This window comes from Paramisgurnus dabryanus, chromosome 23 (genome assembly GCF_030506205.2).
Source record: "Paramisgurnus dabryanus chromosome 23, PD_genome_1.1, whole genome shotgun sequence".
NCBI lineage: Eukaryota > Metazoa > Chordata > Actinopteri > Cypriniformes > Cobitidae > Paramisgurnus > Paramisgurnus dabryanus.
In genome coordinates, this window is record NC_133359.1 from 12,373,077 (window position 1) to 12,399,941 (window position 26,865).

General features: G+C 36.1%; 1 protein-coding gene and 2 long non-coding RNA genes across 3 annotated transcripts in view; 2 read left to right on the forward strand and 1 right to left on the reverse strand.

The window, feature by feature from the left end:
* LOC135781360 (uncharacterized) overlaps positions 1–13,856 on the reverse strand; it is a 62,699-nt gene extending 48,843 nt beyond the window's left edge. Inside the window, exons 1-2 of the long non-coding RNA XR_010545143.2 lie at positions 13,634–13,856; positions 7,255–7,340 (exon numbers count right to left, since the gene is read on the reverse strand). This is a non-coding gene — a long non-coding RNA (uncharacterized lncRNA). The remainder of the gene's footprint in view (positions 1–7,254; positions 7,341–13,633) is intronic.
* The window catches only part of LOC135781359 (solute carrier family 23 member 2), a 40,080-nt gene continuing 25,818 nt past the window's right edge, over positions 12,604–26,865 (forward strand). Inside the window, exon 1 of the mRNA XM_065291781.2 lies at positions 12,604–12,883. Within this exon, the coding sequence (XP_065147853.1) occupies positions 12,809–12,883 (75 nt within the window). The 5' untranslated portion in view covers positions 12,604–12,808. The remainder of the gene's footprint in view (positions 12,884–26,865) is intronic.
* Positions 20,984–24,406, forward strand: LOC135781357 (uncharacterized). Its single transcript, XR_010545142.1, has 5 exons — positions 20,984–20,995; positions 21,433–21,475; positions 22,363–22,419; positions 22,487–22,585; positions 24,132–24,406. It is a non-coding gene; the product is annotated as an uncharacterized lncRNA (long non-coding RNA).

A 26,865-nucleotide genomic window follows, 5' to 3' on the forward strand; every position in this document is an offset into this window, starting at 1 on the left:
CTTGCAAGCTTTGTGTTACTGTGTGTTCCTGAAACTTGCGAATGACACACATTCCCACATTCTGAACATGTGAGATTAGAAAGAGGGTGTTAGGTTTTATTCTTGGTTTGAGCTGAGTGTTCCTGTCAGCGTTTGGCCTGGAGGATTTTAAAGCCTCAGCTGCTTCATCTCTGCCTGCAACTTCATTTTATGTCAAAAACCTTTGCAAACATCACTGTTGTGATGCAGCAAAAGGTGTGATGCACATGCCTTTATTAACAATCCAATTCAACATTGGATAAATGGGATGACCTCATGTCTTGCTATTGAAAAGATTACTAACTTTTTGAAAAATAAAATCCATATATTTTAATCAATTTGGAAAATTTTCTATGATTTTCTGGACAGTCTAAATGGGGATGCTTTTGTGGAAATGATGGACATTGAAAATATATAGACAAGTATCCTTTCATGTTTTTTATCTTCCTTGATAAGGTACTTTCCTTGTATTTAACTCTGCAAGATATATACTTACTTACTATTATATGTTATTATTATATTACTTATTTATTATTATTATTTTATTGTTATTTATTTATTTTTGTTCATTTAAGCATAAAAATGTAACAGTTTATACGAAAATATTTGACAAATAAAAATGTTGACAAAAAACAATCCAATTTAATTGATTAACCATTGAATCAAAGTCAAGAACAAGGTTGAATCAACGTTAATTTACCTTTTGATTTTGCAAAGTGAATCAACGTTAAACAAACAACTTCCATTATTTCAACCAAATTTCAAGTTGATTTTTAAGCATTTTATTAACCTTTTGCAAACTATAGCATTAATTGTTATATCAACGTTGTTTTAACGTTGAAACAAGAACTGACATTGTTTCAACCATTTTTCAACGTTGAAGGTCACATGCCTGCTGGGAAGTGGTTTATAAAACAAAACAAAACAAACCCAATTTGTACAGTACACGGTCAAAAAAATGGTCGAAAAATAATCCCTATAGCTGTCACCGGGGGAGTACTCTTAAAAATGACACCTTTGCATCTAAAGAGTGCATATAAGTACCTCAAACGTACCAAATGTATACATATCTGTACCTAAATGGTAATATAAGGACCTTTTTTAGAAAAATGTATGCAAACATCACTGTTGTGATGCAGCAAAAGGTGTGATGCACATGCCTTTATTAATAACCACAGCTGACATTTCAACATTGAATCAACGTCAAGAACAAGGTTGAATCAACGTTGAATTACCTTTTGATTTTGCAAAGTGAATTAATGTTAAACAAACAACTGACATTATTTCAACCAAATTTCAAGTTGATTTTTAAGCATTTATTAACCTTTTGCAAACTATAGCATTAATTGTTATATCAACGTTGTTTCAACGTTGAAACAAGAACTGACATTATTTCAACCATTTTTTAACGTTGAAGCTCATAGGCCTGCTGGGAAGTGCTTTAAAACAAACAAACCCAGTTTGTACACTGTCAGAAAAACGTCAAAAAGGTACCAAATGTATACCTGTACCTAAATGGTAAATATTAGGACCTTTTAAAAAAAAAAATCATTTTAAGGCTGTGATCAAATTTTCTATTCATGCTCATTTGAACAATGTGAGACTTTCTTCAAGCCGATGAAGACATCCAGCAAAAATTCACCAAGATGATTCAACTCTCCTGCTGTCAGCACATCATCCTCAAACTCCACGCCTCACGATTAAAAATAAAGCATGACAACCGGAAAGCAGCGAGATGCTAAAAAGAGCAAACAGAGTGGGTGATGGAAGAAATGCCCCACTTGGAGAGAAATCGGAGAGACGCATAGAGACTTCCTTCAGATACGTAAAACCAAGTGAAAGCGGTGGAATGGGAAGGGGGATTGACTGATTCATCTGGTTTCATAGGCAATTTATTTTGGTGCGGTGAAATAACAAACTCTAGTGGGGGAAGATATGGAGAGGGAGAATATAATACAGAGCAGATATGGCCGATGACGTCAAAGCGGAGGCTAACCAGATTCTCCATGAAACAAAGTAGGACAAAATAAAGTGATCCGGATATAGGTTGTGTCAGGAATTACAACCCTTGGGAATTCCCCTTCAAACCTGGCCTACACTCTTAAATAAAGAAGAAAAAATATCAAAGGTTCCATACAACGTTGCCATAGAAGAACCATTTTTGGTTCTCCAAAGAACAATTCAGTCACATGTTCTTATTTAATTTTTTTGCATTTGATCTTTTGATTTTTTTGACACTACAAGGTACCTTTAGAAGGTTCTCCTTTATGAATCTTCTACGGCATTGTGTAGCACCTCAATTTTTAAAAGCCATAGAAATAACCATAGAAAGAGAAAATCAAGAAATGTCACCAATAAGATCTTTAAATATTATATTCTCGAACAGTAAAAATGGTCAAACAAATGCGGTCACTGGGACAGTAACCTTAAAAATCTTAATATGTACCATTTAGGTACAGATATGTTTACATCTTTATTGAGATTACATAGAGAGCAAAACGTGCTCAGATTTGTAAAGACAACATGTAACCTTCTCATCAAACTCTTCCAAACTTAAGTTTTTTTCAGGTATGGGCTGTTTCTCCAATTACTGATTGAACAAAGATGTTTTATAGGTGGTAGAAAGCTAAATTTTTGCTTTTAAGTGTCTAAATGTATATGCAATACATTGACAAGAGGTCAAACTGCGGACCAACTGTACAATAATCCAAAATACAGCCGTTTTGGATTTTTAGCAAACCCCCAATGCTGTTTACTTACAGCAGCTTGAAGTGATTGGCGGCTGTGAATATTCACAGGTTTTGATCTTTTTTGGAGGGAATGTGGGAGGGTTATGAAATCCAGCCAGCCCACCGCCCATTGATAAACACTAGGAGGGATTCTCGGCAGTTATGCAAGACATTAGTCATCTTGGCATGATTCATTTTCTCTCTCTCTTTCTTTTTCTCTCTCTTCACACTTCTCTGTTCAAACTCTTTTTTTATGAGACGGGTGGTGTTGACCTCTTTTTCAAAGGGATGTCGGATGCCATTCCCGGTCAGTCAAATGCCCGCTCAGCAATAGTGACATAGAGGGTTATGATCATACACTGTCAGAAATAAAGGTACAAAACTGTACCTTTTCTGTCACTGGGGCTGTACCCTTAGTTTCCATTTGGTACCTTTACAGGAATACAAAACAAAATAAAATTTTGGGTAGATTACCGTACCTTTAGGACCTACATTGTTAAAAAAAGTCAAAATATATACACTTCACAAAGGTAATTGTATGGACCATTAGTCACAGATATGTTAGTACCAATATGTACCTTTGAGATACTAATATGTATTTTTGAGGTACTAATAAGCTCTCTTTGGTCCCAGTATGTACCTCTGAGGTACTAAAATGAAATCCTTAGGTGCAAAGCTGTACGTTTTGAAAGGGTACAGCCCCAGTGGCAGAAAAGGTACAGTTTTGAACCTTTATTTCTGAGAGTGTAACCAGTGTTGTGTATAACTACCGTCAAGTGACTGTAATTTAATTATGTTTTCCTTGAAAAAGTAAAGTAAGGGATTACTCTTATTTTTCCAGTCATTTGATTAAAGTTACTTCTGATGTATGGACTGTAGGACAATTATATATAATACAATAGCAGATTTAACATAAACATTTAAAGTCTAATGATAAATGCATGTTTTTATGCAGACTGATGGAAAGTCGTGTCATAGTCACGCAAAATTTTATTAATTTATTTGTGTCCATGGCATGAAATTAATCTTTTTTTTTGTGCCTTGCGCACAAATTTCTATAAATAGTTTCACGTGTCCATGGCATGACTTTCTTTTTTGTTTCATTTTATGCATTGTTTTCTCATGCATTTCTTTTTTCTATTTTCTTACCATTGTTGCTTCGGGTTGGGGTTAGAATCCCTTTCTGTTACATTTTTAGAAACCCAGTATCACAAAATTACCTATATTCATTGTGAGTCTTTTGCATGACACGGTTTTCCATCTTTTTTTGCGTGAACATGCGTCATGCATTTCTGTTAACATGTTACTGTCCTATTTTCTTACCATTGTCGCTTTGTTTTAGGGTTAGATTTACATTAAATGAAATCCTTACCCAAACCCAACTCTAACCCTAATGTCAGGCGACAATGGTTTAAAAATCCTAAAATAAAAATAAAAATCATAAAAAAAGGTAAAAAACAATACTTAAAGTGACAAACACCAAATTTAACCCTAAACCAAAGCGTATATGGTTTGAAAATAGGACAAAAGTTGAGTAACAAATACGTGACAGTGACACGTAAACAGAAATGCATGACATGTTTACGCAAAAATGGCAAAAGACTCACATATTTACGTGACAATAGGTACATAATTTCGTGATACAGGGTTGATTTTTAGACATCCTAACCCAAACCCCAAATTTAACCCCAACCCCAAGCGGAAATGATTTAAAAAATAGGAGGAAAAATAATAAAACAATACATAAAATGACACGGACATGAGAAGCTATTTATAGAAATTCGTGCGAGTGTCACGAAAAAGACATTTGTGCTTAATAAATTAAATAAATTAATAACATTTTACGTGACTATAACACGACTTTCTGAGAGATCATATTGTTTTTATGTTTCCTTCCCACTGATGCCAAATGCACAAAAAATGCGCAATGCACAGAAAATGGTCCCAAGTGTCACTGGGTAACTTTTTTAAAAAGTCCCTTATTTATACCTTTTACCTATACAATATTTATACATGAAGTTCAAATATGCCCCTATCTCACGAGAATTCAGAGTTTGCTAATTCGTATTAATTCATACGACCACATTTATAAGTTTGGGTACGATTTGTCTTGACCTCTGTGACTTTGGGGTTAGGTGCGTGGTTAGGTTTCTGTTTTTTTTTCATGAGAATCTTACAGTTTCGCACGGTTCACTTCATATGAATAAATACTCATATTAACTCATATGAATATGCACTCTTTGGCACCATTGTGTACTTCTGAGGTACTATTATGCACTTGTTATGTGCGCAAGTGTATTCCTTTTTGAAAGGGTACCAGCCCAGTAATAGCTAGGGGCCATTTTTTGAACCATCTACAGTAGGTCCTGCAGCTAAACCATCATATTCAGTTTCACATGAATTTATCTTAATCCATCTTTCTCTGCCCATTGACTGTATTATGACACACACTGGTCATTATTAGATTAAATTAGTTACATTATTGTAAAAATGAAGTCTTTATCTGCGCCTAATTACATTCATCACCGAAACACCAACTGCAACCGCTCTATTTTATTTGTGTAGACGTTTTGACATCATAATAAAGCACCGGCACATCCGCTGTGTCTGTGATGTGGATTTTTCTTTGTTATCAGTCTCCATTCTGATGACTATAGAGCTAAAAAAATCCGACTGCACCTCGTACTCAGTGCCCTGAATCGATTACATCATCGTGCTTACGTCAACCCAAGCTACTGCACTGGCATTCGCAGTGCTCCCATTTCCAAAACCACTGGTCCTAGTGAAAATCTAACAAAAATATTTGATGGCTCTGTACTCAAACTCTGAAATGGGCACAACATCACCCGTTTGCAAACCAGTTTATTCGTTTTTGGTCGACGGCTGGCAGACCGAGCGCATGTGTTGTGGTGTAGCCAGCAAAACTTTGCAATGCGGTGCCTTTGCCATGACGTCATTCGCTCCCTCTTCTTCCTCATCGCTAATGAAGATTAGGGGTGTGGATGGATGAAGTTTTGCTTGTTCTCGGCTGCCCTCCTGCATCGTACCGCTCCCAATGCCCTCCAGTGCATGATGGCAATAGGAATAGAGAGGAAATTATGAATGAATCAGCAGCCATTCTTAATCTCATCTCTTTCTCTCTCACTCCCCCCACCCCAACATCTGAAAGAAAAAACGCTGTTGCTGTGCAGATTATAGCCTGTAATCCTCAGGCAGGGTGAGTATGAATGACAGTACACAGTTTCTGTACACCCCCCCCCAACACACGCACATTTAAATTGATGTTTCAAGCTTCCACATATGGCAACAAAATCCACTAATACCCTCCAGCATCCTTTTCTTCCCCCATTTATGTTTCATCCGAGATGGTTCCTGGGTATCTGCATCCATTCAGAAAATAGCTTGCCAGGAGGGGGGGTGGATGTGGGTCGGTTCATACCGCAGCGTGTTAGTGTGAGAGAGAGGACTGCTTTGTGAATGAAAGGATGTATGTGAGATTATGCGTAGTTCAGCATCCTGTGGAGTTTGGCCAATCCCATCTCTTGAGGCAGTTCCTAAATTCAGCATCTTTCTTCAAAATAAGCAAAAGTGACCTTGCTTTGTTGAGTCCGCTGTTGGTTCGAGGTCCCTATGCAGTGCGTTTATCACTTATACTGTAGCTAGAAACAACCCGGGACCCAAGACAAATAATACTGTGAAAGAAACATAAAGCTCATTTTCACAGTGGGCTCCCAGGCAAAATCTGGCATTGTTGGCTCATACATCTGTAAAGATGATGGGCACAACTGCTTTAGCTGGGAGCTTTGTACATATTGGATGAGAGTGTATTTTGTACATTGCATCCTTTGCGATGTGCCGTATCTCCCATTATGAAGTGCGCTGCAACGTATTTCCAAGAAAGGTAACCCAGATGTAATCGTACTGGAATCGGCTGTGTCTTAGAGAGTCACATTGTGGATTGAAGCAATATAAATGCATTTGTCTTCCGCATGATTCATCTAACAGAATGACTAAAAAACACACTGTACCCCCTACAGTCTTTGCTTTTTCCAAACATGATTCTTTTTCTGTCACGTTGAACAAATGTTATTTTGATAAGGGTAATAGACATGTACATTTGTGCACGTTTGCTGGTGGATGAAATGACATCATTCCTCTCTTACACTCAGCATGTCATTAGGAGCCAGTGGACAGGATGCTATCAATTGATTGGCTATTGTGACCACTCCATGTCATTATTGACTGTCCATTCTGTGTCCACGGGAAGTTAATTGGTCTGGTTCGGTACAGTAGACATGTCATCATTATCATGATGGACAGAACTGGATTATAAGAAGATTTTGTGTTAGAGGTCTTTGCGTATAAATGTATGAGTTTGTTATTATTTCACATGGCTGCTATGTGAATTAAACTGCATAAGATGTCATAAGGAAACCAACTCTCGTTTCAATTTGGCCTGTCTCTTTTGGTTCATTTCATTTTTTTTTTGCAGTGTGAATTCACTCACGTGTTACCATGGATATGCCTGCCATAGTTGGTGATGTCAGGAGTCTGCAGCCTGCCATGGTGTGTTATGATGATACATGGCGCCATCTGCTGGACAAAGTGGTGTATATTTGAAAGTGGTCACATACATTTAAAGGACATGTTAATGGGATAGTTCACCCAAAAATGAAAATTCTGTCATCATTTATTCACTCTCATGTTGTTACAAACCTGTATATATTATTGTTGTTCTGATGAACACAAAATAAGATATTTTGAGAAGTGTTTGTAACCTTTTTTCCTACTATGGAAGTGAATGGGGTCCATGATCGGTTTGGTTAGAAACATTCCTCAAAATATCTTACTTTGTGTTTATCAGAACAAAGACATTTATGCAGGTTTGTAACAACATGAGAGTGAGTAAATGATGACAGAATTTTCATTTTGGGTGAACTATCTCTTTAAAGACATTTAAATTAATTCACAGTTAAAAAGTTTTTCCACATTTCTGTGTTCAGGATTATTTGGGAGGGGCTAAATGGTGGCTCGATGACGCACTGAAGCCACTGAGCATAGCCAAAAATCATGATCATGAGAGTTAGCGTGGTTTTAGGACCGAGAGCGGACACGCCCCCAGCGTTTAAGAGCAGAGTATCCTGCCTGTTTTTAAAGGGACACTCCACTTTTTAAAAAATATGCTCATTTTCCAGCCCCCCTAGAGTTTGATCAAAAACATTTGATTCTTACCGTTTTGGAATCCATTCAGCTGATATTCGGGTCTGGCGGTAGCACTTTTAGCATAGCTTAGCATAATCCATTGAATCTGATTAGACCATTAGCATCGTGCTTAAAAAAATAAAAATAAGAGTTTTGAGATTTTTCCGATTTAAAATTTGACTCCTATGTAGTTACATTGTGTACTAAGACCGACGGAAAATTAAAATTAGTGAATTTTCTAGGCCGATATGGCTAGGAACTATACTATCATTCGGGTGTAAAAATCAAGGTTTTTGCTGGCGTAAAATGGCTGCAGGAGGCGCTATGATATTACCACAGCCAAAATAGTTACCTTAGTAACTTTCAATAGCAGGGGACTATTTTCGGCCACTAGGTAATATCATTGCCCCGCCTGATTTTAGATTTTGCTAATTTATTTGCCATTTTTTTAATCATTTAAATTTGTCTGGGTGGTTAATAATCTATCCTTAAAAATTTTTCTGTGTTGTGAAAAACCTGACAACATATATTTAATATTAGACTTTACACAGACTTTAAGTAAAATTATATCAAAGTGGTTTATTGCTTTGTTGTTGTCTATTAAAAGGTCATTCTCTAGTAACGTGTGTCAATCCAATGGGGTCTTTGTGAACACAGCCCTAAAGTTTTATGCAGTTATTTCTCAAATGTAATTGTGAAGTCTGCATGAAACTAGCATTCCTGAAGAAATGGGTCTAGGCAAAAGTATTATGCAATACCCACTTCAAAGGTAGGAGCTCATTTTATTATTACTTCTTCCAAAACAATCCAGTGAATCAATGTTGACAAGTAATTGGTCCATTTAAACCCACAGAAACCTCACTGCATATGGTGCTTAATCACATACAGGCTGTTATAAATTGGTTTTAGGGTTTTGCTTGAACGAAATTGTATCATAGGAAATGCTATTTTATGTTATTTTACTGTTCATACACTATGCTGCACTGTATACAACAATGTTGATATATTTTAAATCCACTTATCATCTCATGTACCCTATATTGTCAGCCTTTTTATGGGCACTCAGGATTAATACATCATTGCATTGCATTGGATTGGACTGTACTTTTGTTAATATAAATAATGTTAGTTTGAAATGTAGTAATAATAAAATAATACACTAAATATTCAATAAGCACTGCTCAACTCGTACAATACCTCACACTTTAAAGGGGACATTTTTTAAGATGTAAAATAAATCTTTGGTGTCCCCAGAGTACATATGTGAAGTTTTAGCTCAAAATACCATATAGATAATTTATTTAGGTTTGCCACTTTGTAGGTTTGAGCAAAACTGTGCCGTTTTTGGGTGTGTCCTTTAAAATGCAAATGAGCTGATCTCTGTACTAAATGGTAGTGCATGGTTGGATTAAATGCAGATTAAGGGTCGGTACTATCATAATAAGACCCTTTTTTGACATCACAAGGGGTGCGAAATTTCAATTACCTATTTTTTCACATGCTTGCAGATAATGGTTTACCAAAACTAAATTACTGGGTTGATTTTTTTCACATTTACTAGGTTGATAGAAGCACTGGGGACCCATTTATACACTCATAAAAAATTGGTGCTATAGCACTAAAAGCTCGTAACCATTGGGGAACCATTTTTAGTCCTACATAGCACCTATAAAGCACCAATGAAGAACCATACGGAGGTGATGTAGCACCACTATAGATACTTAAACATGGAAACAGTCAGATTTTCATGATATGTCCCCTTTAAATACAAGCTTAATGGGTTCAAATGTTGCTTGCCTATATACTTTTTATAAACAGCATGCATAAATTCACAGAAATTATTTAAGTCTGTTTTTGTATATGCTTTCGACAGCATCTGCTCTGAGGTATTATCTTTACTTGTGTTTTTGTTTTTTTAGTGGCCCCCAAGACCGCCTTTTGCTTAAGGGACCCATAACACTTGCACAGCTGTCCATATGGCAACTTTGACCATTTCTGGAAAGTTGTAGAAGAAAACAAAATAGTATCCACTAAGATCATATTTGTTTATAAGGAAATGGCCTATCATAAAACAGTAAGATTATGTTTTTATAAGGAATTTAGGGACATTTGTAAATAAAATGTAACGCATTTCTGGGTTTTATTTGTTAGATACAGTAAGAAATTATATTGGTTTTTTATTTATTTATACCATGAATGGCAGATTCAATAAAGCATTCAGATGTCAAGTCATGTGAACTTCATGTGATTCGCTGTACATCTAATTCACATTTTCTGAGAACGTCAGTAAGGCATGACAATCTCACTCATTCAGGGTTATGTTTATGAATGTGATCTACTCATGTTTCATAAAAAGCACTGTTTAAAATATATATATATACACATATTATGGGGGGCCAAACAGGAAATAAATAATTATAAAAACTGAATATATAGTAATAAGTTTGAATATATAAATGTAAATCATGAATATATAAATATAAACCGTGAATATATAAATATAAGTGTAAATATATAAATGTAAGTCTGAATACATAGTTATAAGTCTGAATATATAAATATAAATCGGAATATATAAATGTAAGTCTGAATTTATAGTTATAAGTCTGAATATATAAATGTAAACCATAAATATATAGTTACAAATTTGAATATATAACTATATGTCTGAATATAAAAATGTAAACTGTGAATATATAGTTATAAGTCTGAAATATAAATATAAGTCTGAATATATAAATGCAAATTGTGAATATAAAGTTATAAGTTTGAATATATAAATATATATCTGAATATATAAATATAAGTCTGAATATATAAATGTAAATCTGAATATATAAATGTAAGTCTGAATATATAAATGTAAGTCTGAATATATAGTTACAAGTTTGAATATATAAATATAAGTCTGAATATATAAATGTAACTTGTGAATATATAGTTATAAGTCTGAATATATAAATGCAAGTCTGAATATATAAATGTGTTTATATATTCAGACTTATAACTATATATTCAGACTTACATTTATATATTCACAATTTATATTTATATATTCACGGTTTATATTTATATATTCATGATTTAAATTTATATATTCAAATTTATAACTATATATTCAGTTTTTATAATTAATTATTTTCTGTTTGGCCCCCCATAATATATATATATATATATATATATATATATATATATATATATATATATATATATATATATATATATATATATATATATATATACATATATATATATATATTAGAATTTAGCAAAAGGTTAAATGGATTTCCATGTTAAAATCTAATCCCAGTTTAAAACCTTACTAAACTAAAATATTTGTATGTGTTTTATGACATGATATAAATATATACAGTAGATGGTGTGAGCTCCATTGTAATGTATTCAAAGCTATTTGATTTTGACCTCCTTTGCTCTTTTTTTTGCAATAATTAACAGACTTGCAAGAGTTATAAACTTAAAACTTTGGAATATGAGGCCCTTAAAAAAATAACGCTCAGTATTTGGATATCAGTCCAGCTGGTCAGCATAGGGGGTTTGTGACCACAAAGTCCAGGCTAAAAGTCATGTAAATCAAATCTCATGTGATCTTGTATTTCAGTACACGATGCTTTAATATGCATGTGCAATAGCCATGAATACCACACATTCACATTTGCTTTTAAACAATGCAGAATACCAATTCTGTCTATTTGTATAATGTTATTAATAGCTATTAGTGGTACACTGGGATTTGTATTAGCCAACTGGTTTCACCTTTCACCTATATTGACAATGAGAAGCTCTGAACGGTTGTAATTTGTTTTGTTGTAATGAGAGCGGTTTGAAGTGATCATCTATCGACCAGCAGTATTTCATTGGGTCGAGACAGAAGCTTATGAGGATGATTTAGGAAAGCCGAAACAAGGATCAATGAGAGATCAATTGAACCCTTTCATATATCAATTAAACAGAGGGACTCCACGCTAAAATGATAAGACTCGTACGTAGGAGTCCTACACACTGCTAATGAATTATACTGTAACTGAATAACAGCGTTTTCAGGATTTCATGCTGACTTCATTGAAATTGCAGTTCATGTAATGATGATAAGGCAAAATAATGGTTTTAAGTCCAACTATAATGGTTAAAGGTTTTGCCTATGGTTGTCCAATGGTCCAAAGCTGTCGCTGGGGCATTACACTTTAGTAAGGTCCTAATATGTACCATTTAGATACAGATATACATTTGGTACCAGTATGTACCTTTTAGGTACTAATATGAACTTTGCCCCAGTGACAGCAAGGGACCATTTTTGGACATTTTTTCTGACGGTGTATAACTTATCATACCCACATCTAAATGTTGTATGTACTTTAAAATAGAAATGCTGCAAAGGGTCTTTTTCAGTCTCTCCGAACAGCAGAATGGTTCAGCGGATGTCAAACATTGGTTCTTATTGGAACCGTAAATTGACAAAGAACTTATTAGCAAATATTACAGAATGTACATGATCTTTGTCTTTCCCAGTTTCGGATATATTGTGTATCCTATGACTTTTAGAGATATTTTCCCTTACACAGCACGCCCCCTTGTCCTCCGTGTCAGGCTTGGTTTAACATGCTTGTAATCAACACAAACACTCGTAGCACTCGTGTGCTCCTCTGGCCATATCAAGCAGGCACATGACTCCAAAACCCTGGAACAAATCTGCAGTTACACAAATGCTACATCCAGGGCGGCTTTGGTTTCCATGACGACCGACCTGACCAACCTGCTGCAAAGGCCGATTTCTCTCAGTCGTAAAACTTGTGTGGAGTTGTGCGGCTGTCTGCTTCACATCCGTGATCCGCAGGTCAGCGATGCATCTCACTCAGCATGAACAAAAGGTAGACATTGTGTTGAGGAACCAAGGAGCAACAGACTTGACTTTGGAAGTAAGTACCAGGTCTTATCAAATGCTTGTTTTTTCTTTCTATCACATGTTTGTATGAAAAAGTCTTAAAGTTTGTTTGTCAGTTTGAAATGAGTGACGCATTATTCTTAACTTGGATATTTTTAAGAAATCAATGTGGAATTCTGATCTCAGGTGGATGAAAGAAACCATTGTAACCACTCCAGAATGAATCCTGAACTTTTTTGGGGATCATCATAACTATTATCATAATCATTATGAAAGTATGCAGCAGCAGTATGAGTCATCTGAGAGGCTATTGTGTGTCACAGTGCGTTTTACAAGTATACGAAGTTTGAAATATAATTTTATGTAAACATATATAACATGAATATCTGATTATTTTTGGTTTTTCATTCACAAAATCTAACATTTAACATCATAAAATGCTAAAGAACACAAACATGTAGGCTTTGGTTTTGTGTGTCATTTTGTTTAAAACTTAAATGCTATGTGAAAGGCTTATCAAGACCAGACTAATACAATTACAGACTGAAAACAGATTTGAAAATGTCATATGGCCTCTAGGCAAACTGTTGGGTACTACATTTGTTGTTTCATATAAACAGACAGCTTTCTCACTTTCTTTATGTTTGCCATATACATGTCTATCTATCTATCTATCTATCTATCTATCTATCTATCTATCTATCTATTTAAGTTGGAAAGCAACACTTGACTAAGTAAAACATTTAAATGCAACTGATGAAAAGAGGGGCATGTCTCTACTCACCAAGTCAATATTTTTGGCTGCTCTTAGCCGATTCAAGCTTTTGTCCTTTAGTGCAGCAAGAGAAAAGTCCTTACAAGCCAATTCACAGTTGACAGATATTTGAAGTTCATTTTTGATAAGCTCTGTGTTGCATCTGTTTCTTGAATCTGAGTCTGACCATTTAATGGTCATCAGAGAGAAAATCCTTTCTACAAAGGCATTTGAACCTGGCACACTGAGGACAAATGAGACGATCCTGTGCATGTTGATTAAGTTGGGTATGTTTTGGAAAACTGTGACCCACTTCTTTTTTTATCCTGTGCGGCGTGTCCTCGACTAAGGATTTACATATTCGAATCAGAATTTTCGAATCTTTCCATAGTCGACCGATAGTCGAATCATCTATGTTTGTGTGCATGGGTTGGGAGGGGGCCAGACCAGGTACAAATTGGTAACGCAGCACACATAAACAACTGTCTGATAAAGTGACCAAAACTGTCTTTCAAGTAATAAACGAAGACAAAACTGACGATGCATTTATATATATATATTTTTTTTAAGGTAAAATGTAAGGCACCATTTGTTTAATTATTCCTCTTAACATTTTAAAGCCACGATCTACAGAACATCACACAAAAATACATTTTGATAACTAAAGCTAAAAAAATAACAAAGGTGATCCCATAGATATGTATATAAAGGCTAGATGGCTCGTCCGCGCTGATGGCCAATTGAGTGGAACGTCCGCATTTTGGCGGCCATCTTAGGACAGGGCGCTCGCTCACTCGTAGCATTGAGTTTTAATGATGCAGGTACTTTTAAATGACCATAACTTGCTTAATTTTTTACCGATTTTCAAACGGATTGGTTTGTTATAAACGTCAAAGATGTACCTATGACACTGAATACGTATACTAAAAATAAATAAAAAAATCATGAAACATGTTAAAGCATCCAGAATTATAGCCACGTTAATAACGTTTGTAAAAAACCAAACCGTTTGTAAATCCGTCAAGAATTCAGCAAGTTACGAGCATTTAAGTTGGCGTATGTCACTCACCTTCCGTCCACAGCAGCAGGGAGCAGCACTATGGCAGAACTGACCTAAGATGGCCGCCAAGTGACGACACAGCTGACTCCGCCTTGAGCCATCTAGCCTTTATATACATATCTATGGGTGATCCTGCCTTGGAACCTCCGGCTACAATTCAGTGTTTTTATTTTATTTGGAGATAGCGCGTCAAAGCAGTCATGACCAAAAAAACCCGACAAATGAGAAATGACAAATAATTTGTGATTGTGACTGTAAATGATAAAAACTAATCTTTATATACAATTCATTAAACTTTAATTTATAACAAGAAAAACACTGAAATTAATGATTTTATAGACACTACGCGTTATTATTTAGCACAGAAATACCTGCTTGCTTGCTTTGACTTTGATCATCTCTGTATTAACTTTAGATACAGAAAGACCGGATGATATTATTTATTTCAGGAATCTCTTTGCTATCATTTGAAAGTGAACACCGACTGACCATAATATTAAATCACAAGAAAGACATTCGTGTCAGGCAGAAATAGGTTCGGTGCGGATACTAGTTTCCGTTTCATCACCGAAATAAAAAAAAAAACGTCTTACCTGTTTTGTAGTTTAACTTTAAGATAGACAATATAACCACTCCGTTTTAAATACATTTTAAAAACTTATACTCGTCGAAAAACATCCGTTTTTTAATGTTTAGTTTGATGAACTCCTAAATATGAGACGCATGCAGAGCACCTAGCCCGTTCGGCTAAATTACATGCGCAAGCATATCCAGCACGCAACAGCGCAACATCGATACAACGAAAAGCTATCCAAAATGTACATACTTAAATTAGATCGGAATTTACGTTTATAATAAATACAATTTTTTAAATAAAATAAGGTCAGAAGTAACAAAGTGCAGAACAAATATGCAAAATGCCTCAAGTGCACGGAAACAAAACACAAGCCAAATAGTTAAATCAGATAACCCAAAGTGATTTATAAATAAAATAAAATATAGAAATTATTAAAAGAACGAAAGTCATAGTTTAATTTGCCAGCTTTGTCTTTTAAATGTCGAAACAAAGAGGCAATGGTTTATAAACATAGAAACCTCTTATGGACGTGAAGCCCGGTCACAGGGGTTGTTGGATTTATTAACAATTTAAAAATATTTATTGAAAGCTGCTACTTCACATATTATTTGCAGCATTATCATAATATGCAGTATATTAATATATTGTGAGAAAGCTGTTATATGTGAATTCATTAACACATCTGCGACAATTCGACTATGAGATTGGTAGTCGAATCAGGCTTCTCCTATCGATGCATCGAATCTTCGACTATTCGGGGTCACCCCTAGCGGCTTTCTTTATTTCCTCCTTGCTAGCACAAAACTTTTTATAACGTTGGTCTATACTCACTGTCTCTGTTATCTTGACGGCAACAACCACCTGATCCATGTCAGCGAAAGAAAGCTCCTCGTGTAGACCAATTGGTTTCAGTTTCATCATTACATTTTCTGATGAGAAATCAAACCATTTGTCAATGTATGCAATGAAAAAGTCAAAAAACTTCAGTAAGATGTGCTACGCTACATAGCCCTCTAAAATACTGATTCTGATTGGTCAATTGCGGCATTACAGGGATAGTTTGGCCAAAAATGATAGTAAACCCATGATTTACTCACCCCCAAGCTGTCCGAGTTGCATATGTCCATCGTTTTTCAGACAAACACATTTTCGGATATTTTATAAAATGTTTTAGATCTTTCATTTGATTAAATGTAATGTTACGGGGTCCACCCATAGTCCACGAACTTCAAGTCCAAAAAAGTGCGTCCATCCTTCACAAATTAAATCCAAACGGCTCCAGGATGATAAACAAAGGTCTTCTGAGGGTAATCCGCGCGGTGTTGTTGTAGAAATATCCATATTTAAAACTTTATTAACGAAAACAAATACATTCCGGTAGCGCCGCCATCTTAGTCGCGTCCGCATTCAGGAGAGAGTATTAGCGTAGCCCACTAAACACAGGACGTCGGATAGACGTGCAGATCATGTCTATATTGGGTCCGTCGGTCCATGACCAATTCTGGACATGTATTCGACGTCCAAACTAGGTCCACTATTTGGACGTCCCACCATGACCCTATTTGGACGTCATATTGACGGGCAACATTTGACGTTTAAACTGGGTTATTTTTTGGACGTCATTTGGACGTCATATTTACGGGCAACATTTGACGTTTAGACTGGGTAATTTTTGGACGTCATTAGGACGTCTATAACAGGTCTATGTCTATATTACATGATTAGGCCTATAAAAATGTGTTTATTTACAAATATCAGCATTATTGTACCAACATGATTAATACATACGAATAGTCTCTATTATTATTACAGTACTGTTTTTTTCTGCTTTCTTGAATTACGTACAAAATTCATCTAAATGTACCTTTAAAAATATGTAATTAAATGTGTAGTTCGTTATATTAAAAGTATATGACCATACTAACAATTTAACATGAAAATATTGTCATATTAAATTGTTCATGATATGAATGCAATAAGAATGCCTTATATACAACCGGAAAGTATTGCCACGTGGCCGAGTGGTTAGACTTCTTTGTAACACGGAGATCGGGGGTTCGAATCCCACAGCCGGCAGGAAATGTCTGAAAGGTTTCGGTGCGGTGGATGGGTGAAGTGCAGAGGCATTCATGTCTTTTCGCTTTTTTCATGTCTCTTTTCCTTACATGGCGGTCCTACGGTTGTCAACATTTTGAGACGTGCAGAACACGTCGAAAAAAAGACGTCACCTGGCGTTACAAAACAACCCCTTTTATGGACCGGATTCGGACGTCCAAAAATTACATGAAAAAGACGTAATTCCCACGTCACTTTGCGCAGTGGGAGTGTACGCACTTTTCTTAGTGACGTATGACAAATTCGGAGGGCGGGGGCACAGAGCAGCAGAGTAGCCTCCGTAGCTCTCGTCATGAATGCGGACGGGATTCAGTATTTTACTTTCTACTTAAAAATACTTTTTAAGTAGAAAGTAAAATACTTAAGTAGTGCCCACCTTTGCTTAATAGTCAGCCTAAGTAACCTGTGGTCTGTGGACGTTGGCATGAACGATCATTTTATTTCTCCTTTCGGTGTTTTTTTGGCAGTCTGTAAAACGATAGCTCCGAATTCTTGTTAAATCTGTTAGTATACCCTGCTGAAAAAACCAGCTTAAACCAGCCTAAGCTGGTTGGCTGGTTTTAGCTGGTTTAAGATGGAAATAGCTGGTTTTAGCTGGTCTCCCAGCCTGGTCAAGGTGGTCTCCCAGGCTGGTCAAGCTGGTCTCCCAGGCTGGCCAGGATGGTCAAGCTGGTCTCCCAGGCTGGTCAAGCAGGTCTCCCAGCCTGGCCAGGCTGGTATTATGGCTGGTCAAGCTGGTCTCCCAGCCTGGTCAAGGTGGTTCCCCAGGCTGGCCAGGCTGGTCAAGCTGGTCTCCCAGCCTGGCCAGGCTGGTATTATGGCTGTTCAAGCTGGTCTCCCAGGCTGGCCAGGCTGGTCAAGCTGGTCTCCCATCTGGGCAGGCTGGTCAAGCTGGTCTCCCAGCCTGGCTGGTCAAGCTGGTCTCCTAGCCTGGCCAGCTTAAACCAGCTAAGACAAGCCAGCCGGACCACCAAGCAGGCATGACCAATCTTCAACGTTGAAATTTGGTTGAAATAACCTCAGTTGTTTTTTCAACATTGAGACAATGTTGAAACAACGGTGAATGGTAAACGATTGCAAAAGGTTAATACAATGCTTAAAAATCAACTTTGAAATTTGGTTAAAATGATGCCAGTACGGTGAATGGTAAATGATTGTATTATGACATTTTAATTTGTGAATCCTTTAGATAAAAATTTAAAAACTCATTTAATGAAAATACTTATATTTTATGTATACTATTTGATTGATTTTAACACTGGTGGGGCATGTGATTTCCATATGAATTCAGGAGATGGATTAGGCTGGATAATTTTTTTGTAAGTATTATTATGGTTGTTTTATTTTTATTACATTTTCATCACAATGTCTAAAATATAACGTTTCAAATATACATTTTAATAATACCATTAATAATATAATAACATCCAACCTTTTATCGGCTTTCTTTACGGTGCCACAGACAGGTCCCTCAGCCTTTTGTAAGCAAAACATGCCCATGCGGGCCCACTGTGGGGTATACTGTGGGACAGTGTGGGCAGGGCAAACTCACACCACATCCCAAATGGGCCCCCAAATTATCATTGGTTGTTATTATCTTAGCAGATAAATTTCTTTTGATGTTTGTTGTTAAATCAAAAACTAGTTACTACACTTTTATTATAATAAAACCATATTTTTATTTTTATTTTTTTATAAAGCTCTGTCCATTTAGAACAAAATGTGCAGGCATGCTTATGAAATAATTGAACCCACCCCCGGGTGAAGATCTAAAAAGCTATGTTTTAAAAGCACAATATTTCTGTTTATTTTAATACAAGAAATATTTATTGTTAAACAAGTTCTAATTTTCAGTTCAGTCTGACATCTTTTTTTACCATCTTTATTGTTTTTTTAACATTTTGTCTTTTGTTATGTGTTAATAGCTATGGTTATTAGTCATGTTCGACTTCATGCAGCGCTGCGAGAACAGACATCATACGTTGATGACGTCAATGTATCGCGAGAGCGAGTCAAGAAATTACACTCTCGCGGTACATTGACGTTACCAACCTGTCAGCGCAGCAAGAAGTCGAGCACACGTATTTGCGGGCGCGCGCCTCCGTCCTCGTGAGTTCAAAGTGGATTTTAACCGTTTACCTCCGACGACAGTTTTCATTTCTATGGCAAATTCTAGGGCTGGGTATTGTTAGGAATTTCACAATTCGATTCGATTCCGATTCTTGAGGCTTCGATTCAATTCGATTCGATTCAATTCGATATTGATTTGTTTGCTTCAATATCGATTCAATAATAAGTAGATACACAAGTAATTAAGTACCTGAGTAGCATATATTTTAATTTTAGCTTTTGGTGCAGACTTGAACGGAGTGCAGCTGCTGTTTGCCATCTTGCTGTTTTGGTAAAGCGTGTTTTGGTAAAGCGTTTCTTGTACAATGCTGAATGCTCTCACTAGAGCAGGGCTATTCAGTTAGTTTGTCATGGGGGCCAGTTCATGAAAAGCATCTCATATAAGGGGCCGAAGATATATCAGTGATTATGACTTAATTTTCATATATTTAAACTCCATAACAACAAAATCAGTGCATTGTACAATAGGCTTTTTCTACAAACATGTATTTTCAAACTGCATACAACAAAATTAGTGCATTGTAACATGTCCAAGTAGGCTTTTTCTACATCCAGACATGTTCATATGTTGTATTTTAAAACTGCATGACAACATAAGTGCACTGTAAGATGCTTTAATTTACATTTAAAGGGGTAAATAAGAGCCATATCACACTCATTGAGAATTTAACTTATTTACTCACTTTAGTACACATAACAAAAAAGTTTACAATATGTAACATAACATTGTTTTATGCTGTTTTTGTCAAAGCTAATTATTTCACTACCCCTATTTAAACTACAACAGCCATCTTAATAACTGGCAAACATTAGTCTAGCTTCTAATAAGAGAAATTATACTTTTAGATTTCGCTAGAGCAGTAAAATCAGGTGTATGTTTGTCAGTAGATACGAGTTCAGTGGTGCAGGTGTTGGGCGCGATGGGTGATTAACTGTCACTAATCGTTTCAATGCGTTTCCTTTATTAAGACATCTAATGTCATTGTGGATAAGCAAGTCATCATTGAGCCGACATATCAAACAACAACTGTCGGAAAAGCCGGTTTTGTAAGATGGAAATACAAGAGGTTAACAGCCATAGAGTCCGTGGTCTCACCACTGTCAGTCATCGCTTCTTGATATGAGGGCGCGAGCGGCTCGCGTTGGACCAAAGCACGAATATAAACACGTGACAAACCTGCTCGCGCCAGTCACGTGACTCGCGCTCTGCATCTCATGCTGTAACAGATGCACGCTCATCAACTCGTAACTGTAGGGCCCGTTGTCCAACTACATTTATTTTAATTCTAAATTTATTTATTCTAGAGATGTCTTTTTCACAGACTACATAAAGGGCCGGATCAAATTACCTCGGGGAGCGGGCGCTAGAGTGTTGCCCACCCACAGCGCCGCCACTGGCCGGTAGGCTGAATCGATTCATGAATTTGATGAATCGATATTGAATTGAGGAACAAATAATTGCAATGCATTGATAAATCGATATTTTTACCCAGCCCTAGCAAATTCTAAGGTAAGTTTTTATTAATTCCTGGTTAAGTCATTAAAATCAGTTCACAGTTATGTTTATTTTGTTTTTAGTAACAGTTAATTCGATATGACTAAAATATTCTGAACTTTAATGTTGATGCAGTGGTTTGACTGAGCTCGTGACGCATCTGAGCTAATATGCAGATCTTTTATTTGTCTTTACCTTCTATAAAAATGTGTTATCCTCGTTCTTCAAATTTATTTGACATTGTTTAGATAATTATAACGCAAGTTATTTCAATGTAGGGTTTGACGCGTAAATGTAAGGTTATTTAACTTACAGTACGGGCACACAGTTTACAGTAGCCTGTTAAAACGGTTAAGAATAAAAAAAAAAAACGGTTAAGAATTTAAACAGAAGCCATCAATTCTGGATTAAGTTAATAACTATTATATATTTATGTTCACTTTTCTTTACAGGTCATTTTCTTGTTGTGTTTTGATGTTTTCCATTGGCTGAAGAGTAAGTATTACTTTGTGTTTATATTTGCATCCAAAACATAAGTGCTCAAAAAGTGCATATCTGGTTTATCATTGTCATTAGGAAAATATAAGAAAATATTTTAGGATACAACAATTATTGTTCAGCACAGCAATTCATTTCTTTTGTATGTCACTATTCCTTCTACAGTATGTAGGCTTACATATTTCAAACCCTTTGTTTTCAATAGACAAAGACACAAGTTAATTCATAGTTCAGAGTGGATGTTGATGCAGGTTTTAGAGAGGCTTCATATTGACATATAAAATTGGTCTTTGTGGTGGTGTACATAACAGCATTATTTTCTATCTTTATGTATTATGGTTTTAATCATAATTTTTTAAATGATGGCTATGTCCATGAGCTACCACCCACCATTGTTACGCACCACCAAGCTAGCATTTTGTAATAGAAATCAATAATTTACTATTTATTTTTGAAGCATCTCCCCTACAACATTACAATGCATTTAGTATTTGTTTTGTATTCAGATCAAATTCTACTAATCATAATAACTAAGATGCAGTGTTTTGTATTTCACAATTTATATTTTCTTTTGAAAAGGGGCCATGACTTGTTTTTTATTTTATTATGTTTTATATTGGAGGCAGATTACCATGCAATTTGAAGAAGTGTGATAAAATACACAGAGGTGAAGTCATTTGTCTTTCCAGATGCCCAAATCTGTACCACTCAAAAAGTAATGAAGTGACAGTGTACCATGACAAAAAATTTAAACATTCTTTATTTCTTTCAAAGCTGTACTTGGGCCACAGTTTTTTGTATTTCTAACCAAAACATTACATTTATGATTGTATACTAATGAAATATGTTTTTCTTTTTCTGAACTTTATCAAATGCAATGATAGCTAAGATGAGCCTGAAGAGGAGATTTGGGAAGTCTTTGCTTTGCCAGATCACCTGTGGTAAGTTTGTAAAACATATATTAAAAATAGGACCAGAACATCTCCTAATCAAATTTTTTTTTATCAGGTCGGGATGTCTGCTAACAAGATGCCTTGTTGGTCTGGGCGAGTTTGAAGTCTCTCACAGACAGTCCAGAAGGTCTGGAGTCCATCTTAGCTTTTATTGGTAAATGACTGCACAAAAGGCTGTTTGACCCACACGTAAAGCAACCAGTCAATGTTTGCTCTTTTCAGCATCTCTTTGGGGGGGGGGGTTAATATTGATATGACCCAAGTATTCCGACCCTTTACTCAGTACTTAGTTGAAGCACCTTTTGAAGTAGCAATCTTTGCAACTCCTGGATTCATTTGTAACCAAAGCGATCAGAAGCACCATTCACTTCTATAGCAGTGTTTCTCAAACTTTTTCAGCCCAAGGACCACTTTATCTTCCAATTTTTTTCTGAGGACCACCTAACAGAGTCCCACTCTAACACGCCCCCAAAAAAAACAACAAAATAGGAAGGATAAGCTAAATTTAAGTTTAATATGCAACTGTTTCAAGTCAAAAACTATTTTTTTAAACACAAATGCAATGCTATGTTCAGAAATTATTATATGAATTTGATAAATGTGAGTAAATGTGAAATGAGTTACAGCTTAATATGAACAACAGACTGCACATATGAAAAAAAACTGCAATTAAACATGCTATATCAGCCTAGGTCCCACTTAATGTCATTCCAAAGAGCCCTTAGTTTAAAACTGAGGTGGTGGGTATATGAAGTCTATGGTTTTATCTATGGTAAAAATAAAATGCTGAAAAAAATTTTCCCCTTAATATCCAAAATCACTGAAATTACAGGGATTTTACACATGAAACAAAAACTAGTACATTACAAAACTAATAGATCTGGGGATTTTAGTTGCTTTCAGTTGACGCCTGATCCTTCTTTTGACTCCTCTTTGGTTTAGCCACCGATCCATTTTTACGTTATTAAAACAGAATGGCAAGAACTGATATCACAGTTTTGCAAGTGCATTAAAAATCTACTTAAATAAGTGACGATTGTATAAACACTTGCCTAGTTTTGGTCATCTTTTGGCGGACCACTGGGGGGGTTTGGGGGACCACTAGTGGTCCGCGGACCACACTTTGAGAATTACTGTTCTATAGTATTCTTTTAGCCTATTATGGAAGTCAATAGTGCTTTCCGGTCAGTTTGGTTACAGACATTCCTTAAAATATCTTCATGTCTTTATGCGAACCCATCAGCAACCATCAAGAGAAATTGGAGGCAGCTGAGCTAAATTGCAGATATTGATGCAAATGATCTGAATATGTATAATGTAAATATAATATTGCAGTTTTCTTTTTTCATACATTTGCAGAAGTTTCTAAAATTCAGTTTTTACTTTGTCATGGGGTATGTATTGTAGATTTATGAGGAAAATATCTAAACAATTACAGTATCATGCAACCACCTTAAAATTTAAATGTGAAAGGGGTCTACCCTGAATACTTTCTGAATGCACTGTAGGTGATCTTGATTGAGGCTTATTGTCATCTTTGTAAACACAAAAGCTTTCTTCCTTCATCAGATGGCTATGCAATGTTTCTAGACAGACTATTAAAGAACACACACACACCCTGATGTGCAATAACAAGATTTTTTTTATACATGGGCTAAAAATGCATCATTTTTTGAAAATGACTTTTGTTTCCTCTTTAGATGCTGTCATCAGATTTTAAGTACAGTATGAGCCAGAATGGAAGGGTGTTGGTGGCCATAAGAAGACTGTGAGCTAAACCTACAACAAAATTCATATTTGCAGTTTTCCTAGAATATTTTTTTCTATTCAGATGAATAAAATTACTTTAAAATATTATTTTGTTTTCATATTTTATGTTTTTATTCTGTATTTGGAATATTCCACTTCTGCACTACTAACTGGAAACCTAACTGTTTGAAAGAATTTGTTTTTATCTATAAAAGATCAATTTTAACAGCTGCTTTTATGTTTATTTAGAAAGGGTAGGCACATGCCATCATTCACAAACTTTACCTACTTTAGGTGTTTAGTTTTATGGATGGGGTTGTACTGTAGGTAATGAGCAGCAAATTGCATTCTTGTAATAATTACACTAAAAACATGATATGTACAGCAAATCATTTGGTGAGTATTAAAATGTAAAGTAAAATCTATATTTAGTGTTAAAAAGTGTGTTAAAACTGCGTCGCGATATCAACCTTGATTCACCTTTGTTGAAAGTGTGATGTTGAAACAACATTGAAATGTTGTGAAATCAACATTGAAACAACGTTGTGAAGTCAACTTTGATCCACTTTTGCAAAACCAAAAGGTAATTCAACATTGATGCAACGTTGGTCCCTGACGTTGATTCAACGTTGAAATGCCGGCCGAGAATCTAAGACCAGCCTAAACCAGCTAAAACCAGCCTGGCCAGCTAAGACCAGCTTAAACCAACTAAAACCAGCCTGGCCAACTAAGACCAGCTAAAACCAGCCTGGCCAGTTAAGACCAGCCTGACCAGCTTAAACCAGTCTGTCCATCTTAAACCAGCTTGACCAGCTTAAACCAGCCTGACCAGCTAAGACCAGCCACCCGACCAGCTAAAACCAGCTAAGACCAGCTTAAAGCAGCCTGGCCAGCTTAATCCAGCTAAAACCAGCCTGGCCAGCTAAGACCAGCCTGACCAGCTTAAACCAGTCTGTCCATCTTAAACCAGCTTGACCAGTTTAAACCAGCCTGACCAGCTAAGACCAGCCACCCGACCAGCTAAAACCAGCTAAGACCAGCTTAAAGCAGCCTGGCCATCTTAAACCAGCTAAAACCAGCCTGACCAGCTAAAACCAGCCTGACCAGCTAAGACCAGCCACCCAACCAGCTAAAACCAGCTAAGACCAGCTTAAACCAGCCTGACCAGCTAAAACCAGCCTGACCAACTAAGACCAGCAATCCTGACCAGCTAAGACCAGCCTGACCAGCTAAAACCAGCCTGACCAGCTAAAAAGTCACCAAAACCCCTCTTAAACCAGCATGAAACATCCAGGCTGGGAGACCAGCTAAAACCAGCTTGACCAGCTTAAGCTGGTTTTAGCTGTTTTTTTCAGCAGGGTAGTCTATCACACAACAGCTTTTCCCCATTTTCGCCGTGTTTTTGCTGATTTCACACTGTAACGTTAACCTCACTCTATCATTCGCCACTCAATGGGCGTAACCGCAGTCTCTTTCGCCAAAGATGACGTCACGTGCATACTCTCTATTCCTCCGCTCATCCGGGCCATTAATCTCCTTCAAATCAGTTGTGCTTCTTTCATGTATCACTCCGCAGCTTCTTTCGTTAGAAATGGTATAAGAGCACTTTAAAATGTATTTTAATGTAAATATAAATGTTTATATAGATGGATAGAAGTACACGTATCTCTAATAAAACCAAGAAATGCAAGCATCAGTCAAAAAACTGGGGACCAACGTAAATACATGAGGTAATTAAACTGTTGAGTAAGTTAATTGATACATTTTAAGGTGAAGTTCAGGTGAATTAATTCACTCTACAATAATATTTTTTTAATTTTGGCAATCTTGGTATTAATGCTCAGCCGACTGTATTTTTATGTTGTAACAGGCTATTTTTATAGCTGACGATCTATCTGAATATTCTTTCTTGCTGTTTGTTGTATGAATAATAATATATTTCTCCTCAAATATCTTCGTTTTCCAAGACATTCCTCCTTTTAGACCGAATAAGTAGTATTTTTAGATACAAACTTTGCCAAGAAGGATTATCTTAGTCACCTGCATTAACCGCACGCGCCGCTAGGAAGCGATAGCGTAGCGTCATTATTTTAGACAAGCACGATATCGTAGTAGGCTTTAAGTGTCCAATTTCCAGTCCTGTATAAACACAAACACTTATTACTAGACCATTAAATCTGTTTATTATTTCATGTCAGTTTTAACAGTACCATCAACAAACAGACATTTTATATTTACACGGCTGATTTTGATGTCTTTAAGTGACCACTAGACCTCGGGTGACAAAAATAACATGAGACTGTGCCAGAAAAGAATCGAGATTTTTATTTAGCCTGCCCTCTGCTCTTTCCGCGGATAGTAAGGAGGAAAAGCTGATTGGATTTAGAGACCACACACACGAGCAGAGGATAATCTTGTTGGGAAAGCAGACATTAACGGTTACTGTATGTGGCCTCGAGATACCCGCAGTGCAGATATTAGCCGGTAGGTGGCAGTATATCATATTGCGTCAAGGTATATTGCAAATGTAAACATTTGTTTCATGTATTAAGTTTGATTTCTTGGAAGGGAAAATTACATGGGTGTGATTGAATATGAAAGTGATTTACATCTATCTATCTATCTATCTATCTATCTATCTATCTATCTATCTATCTATCTATCTATCTATCTATCTATCTATCT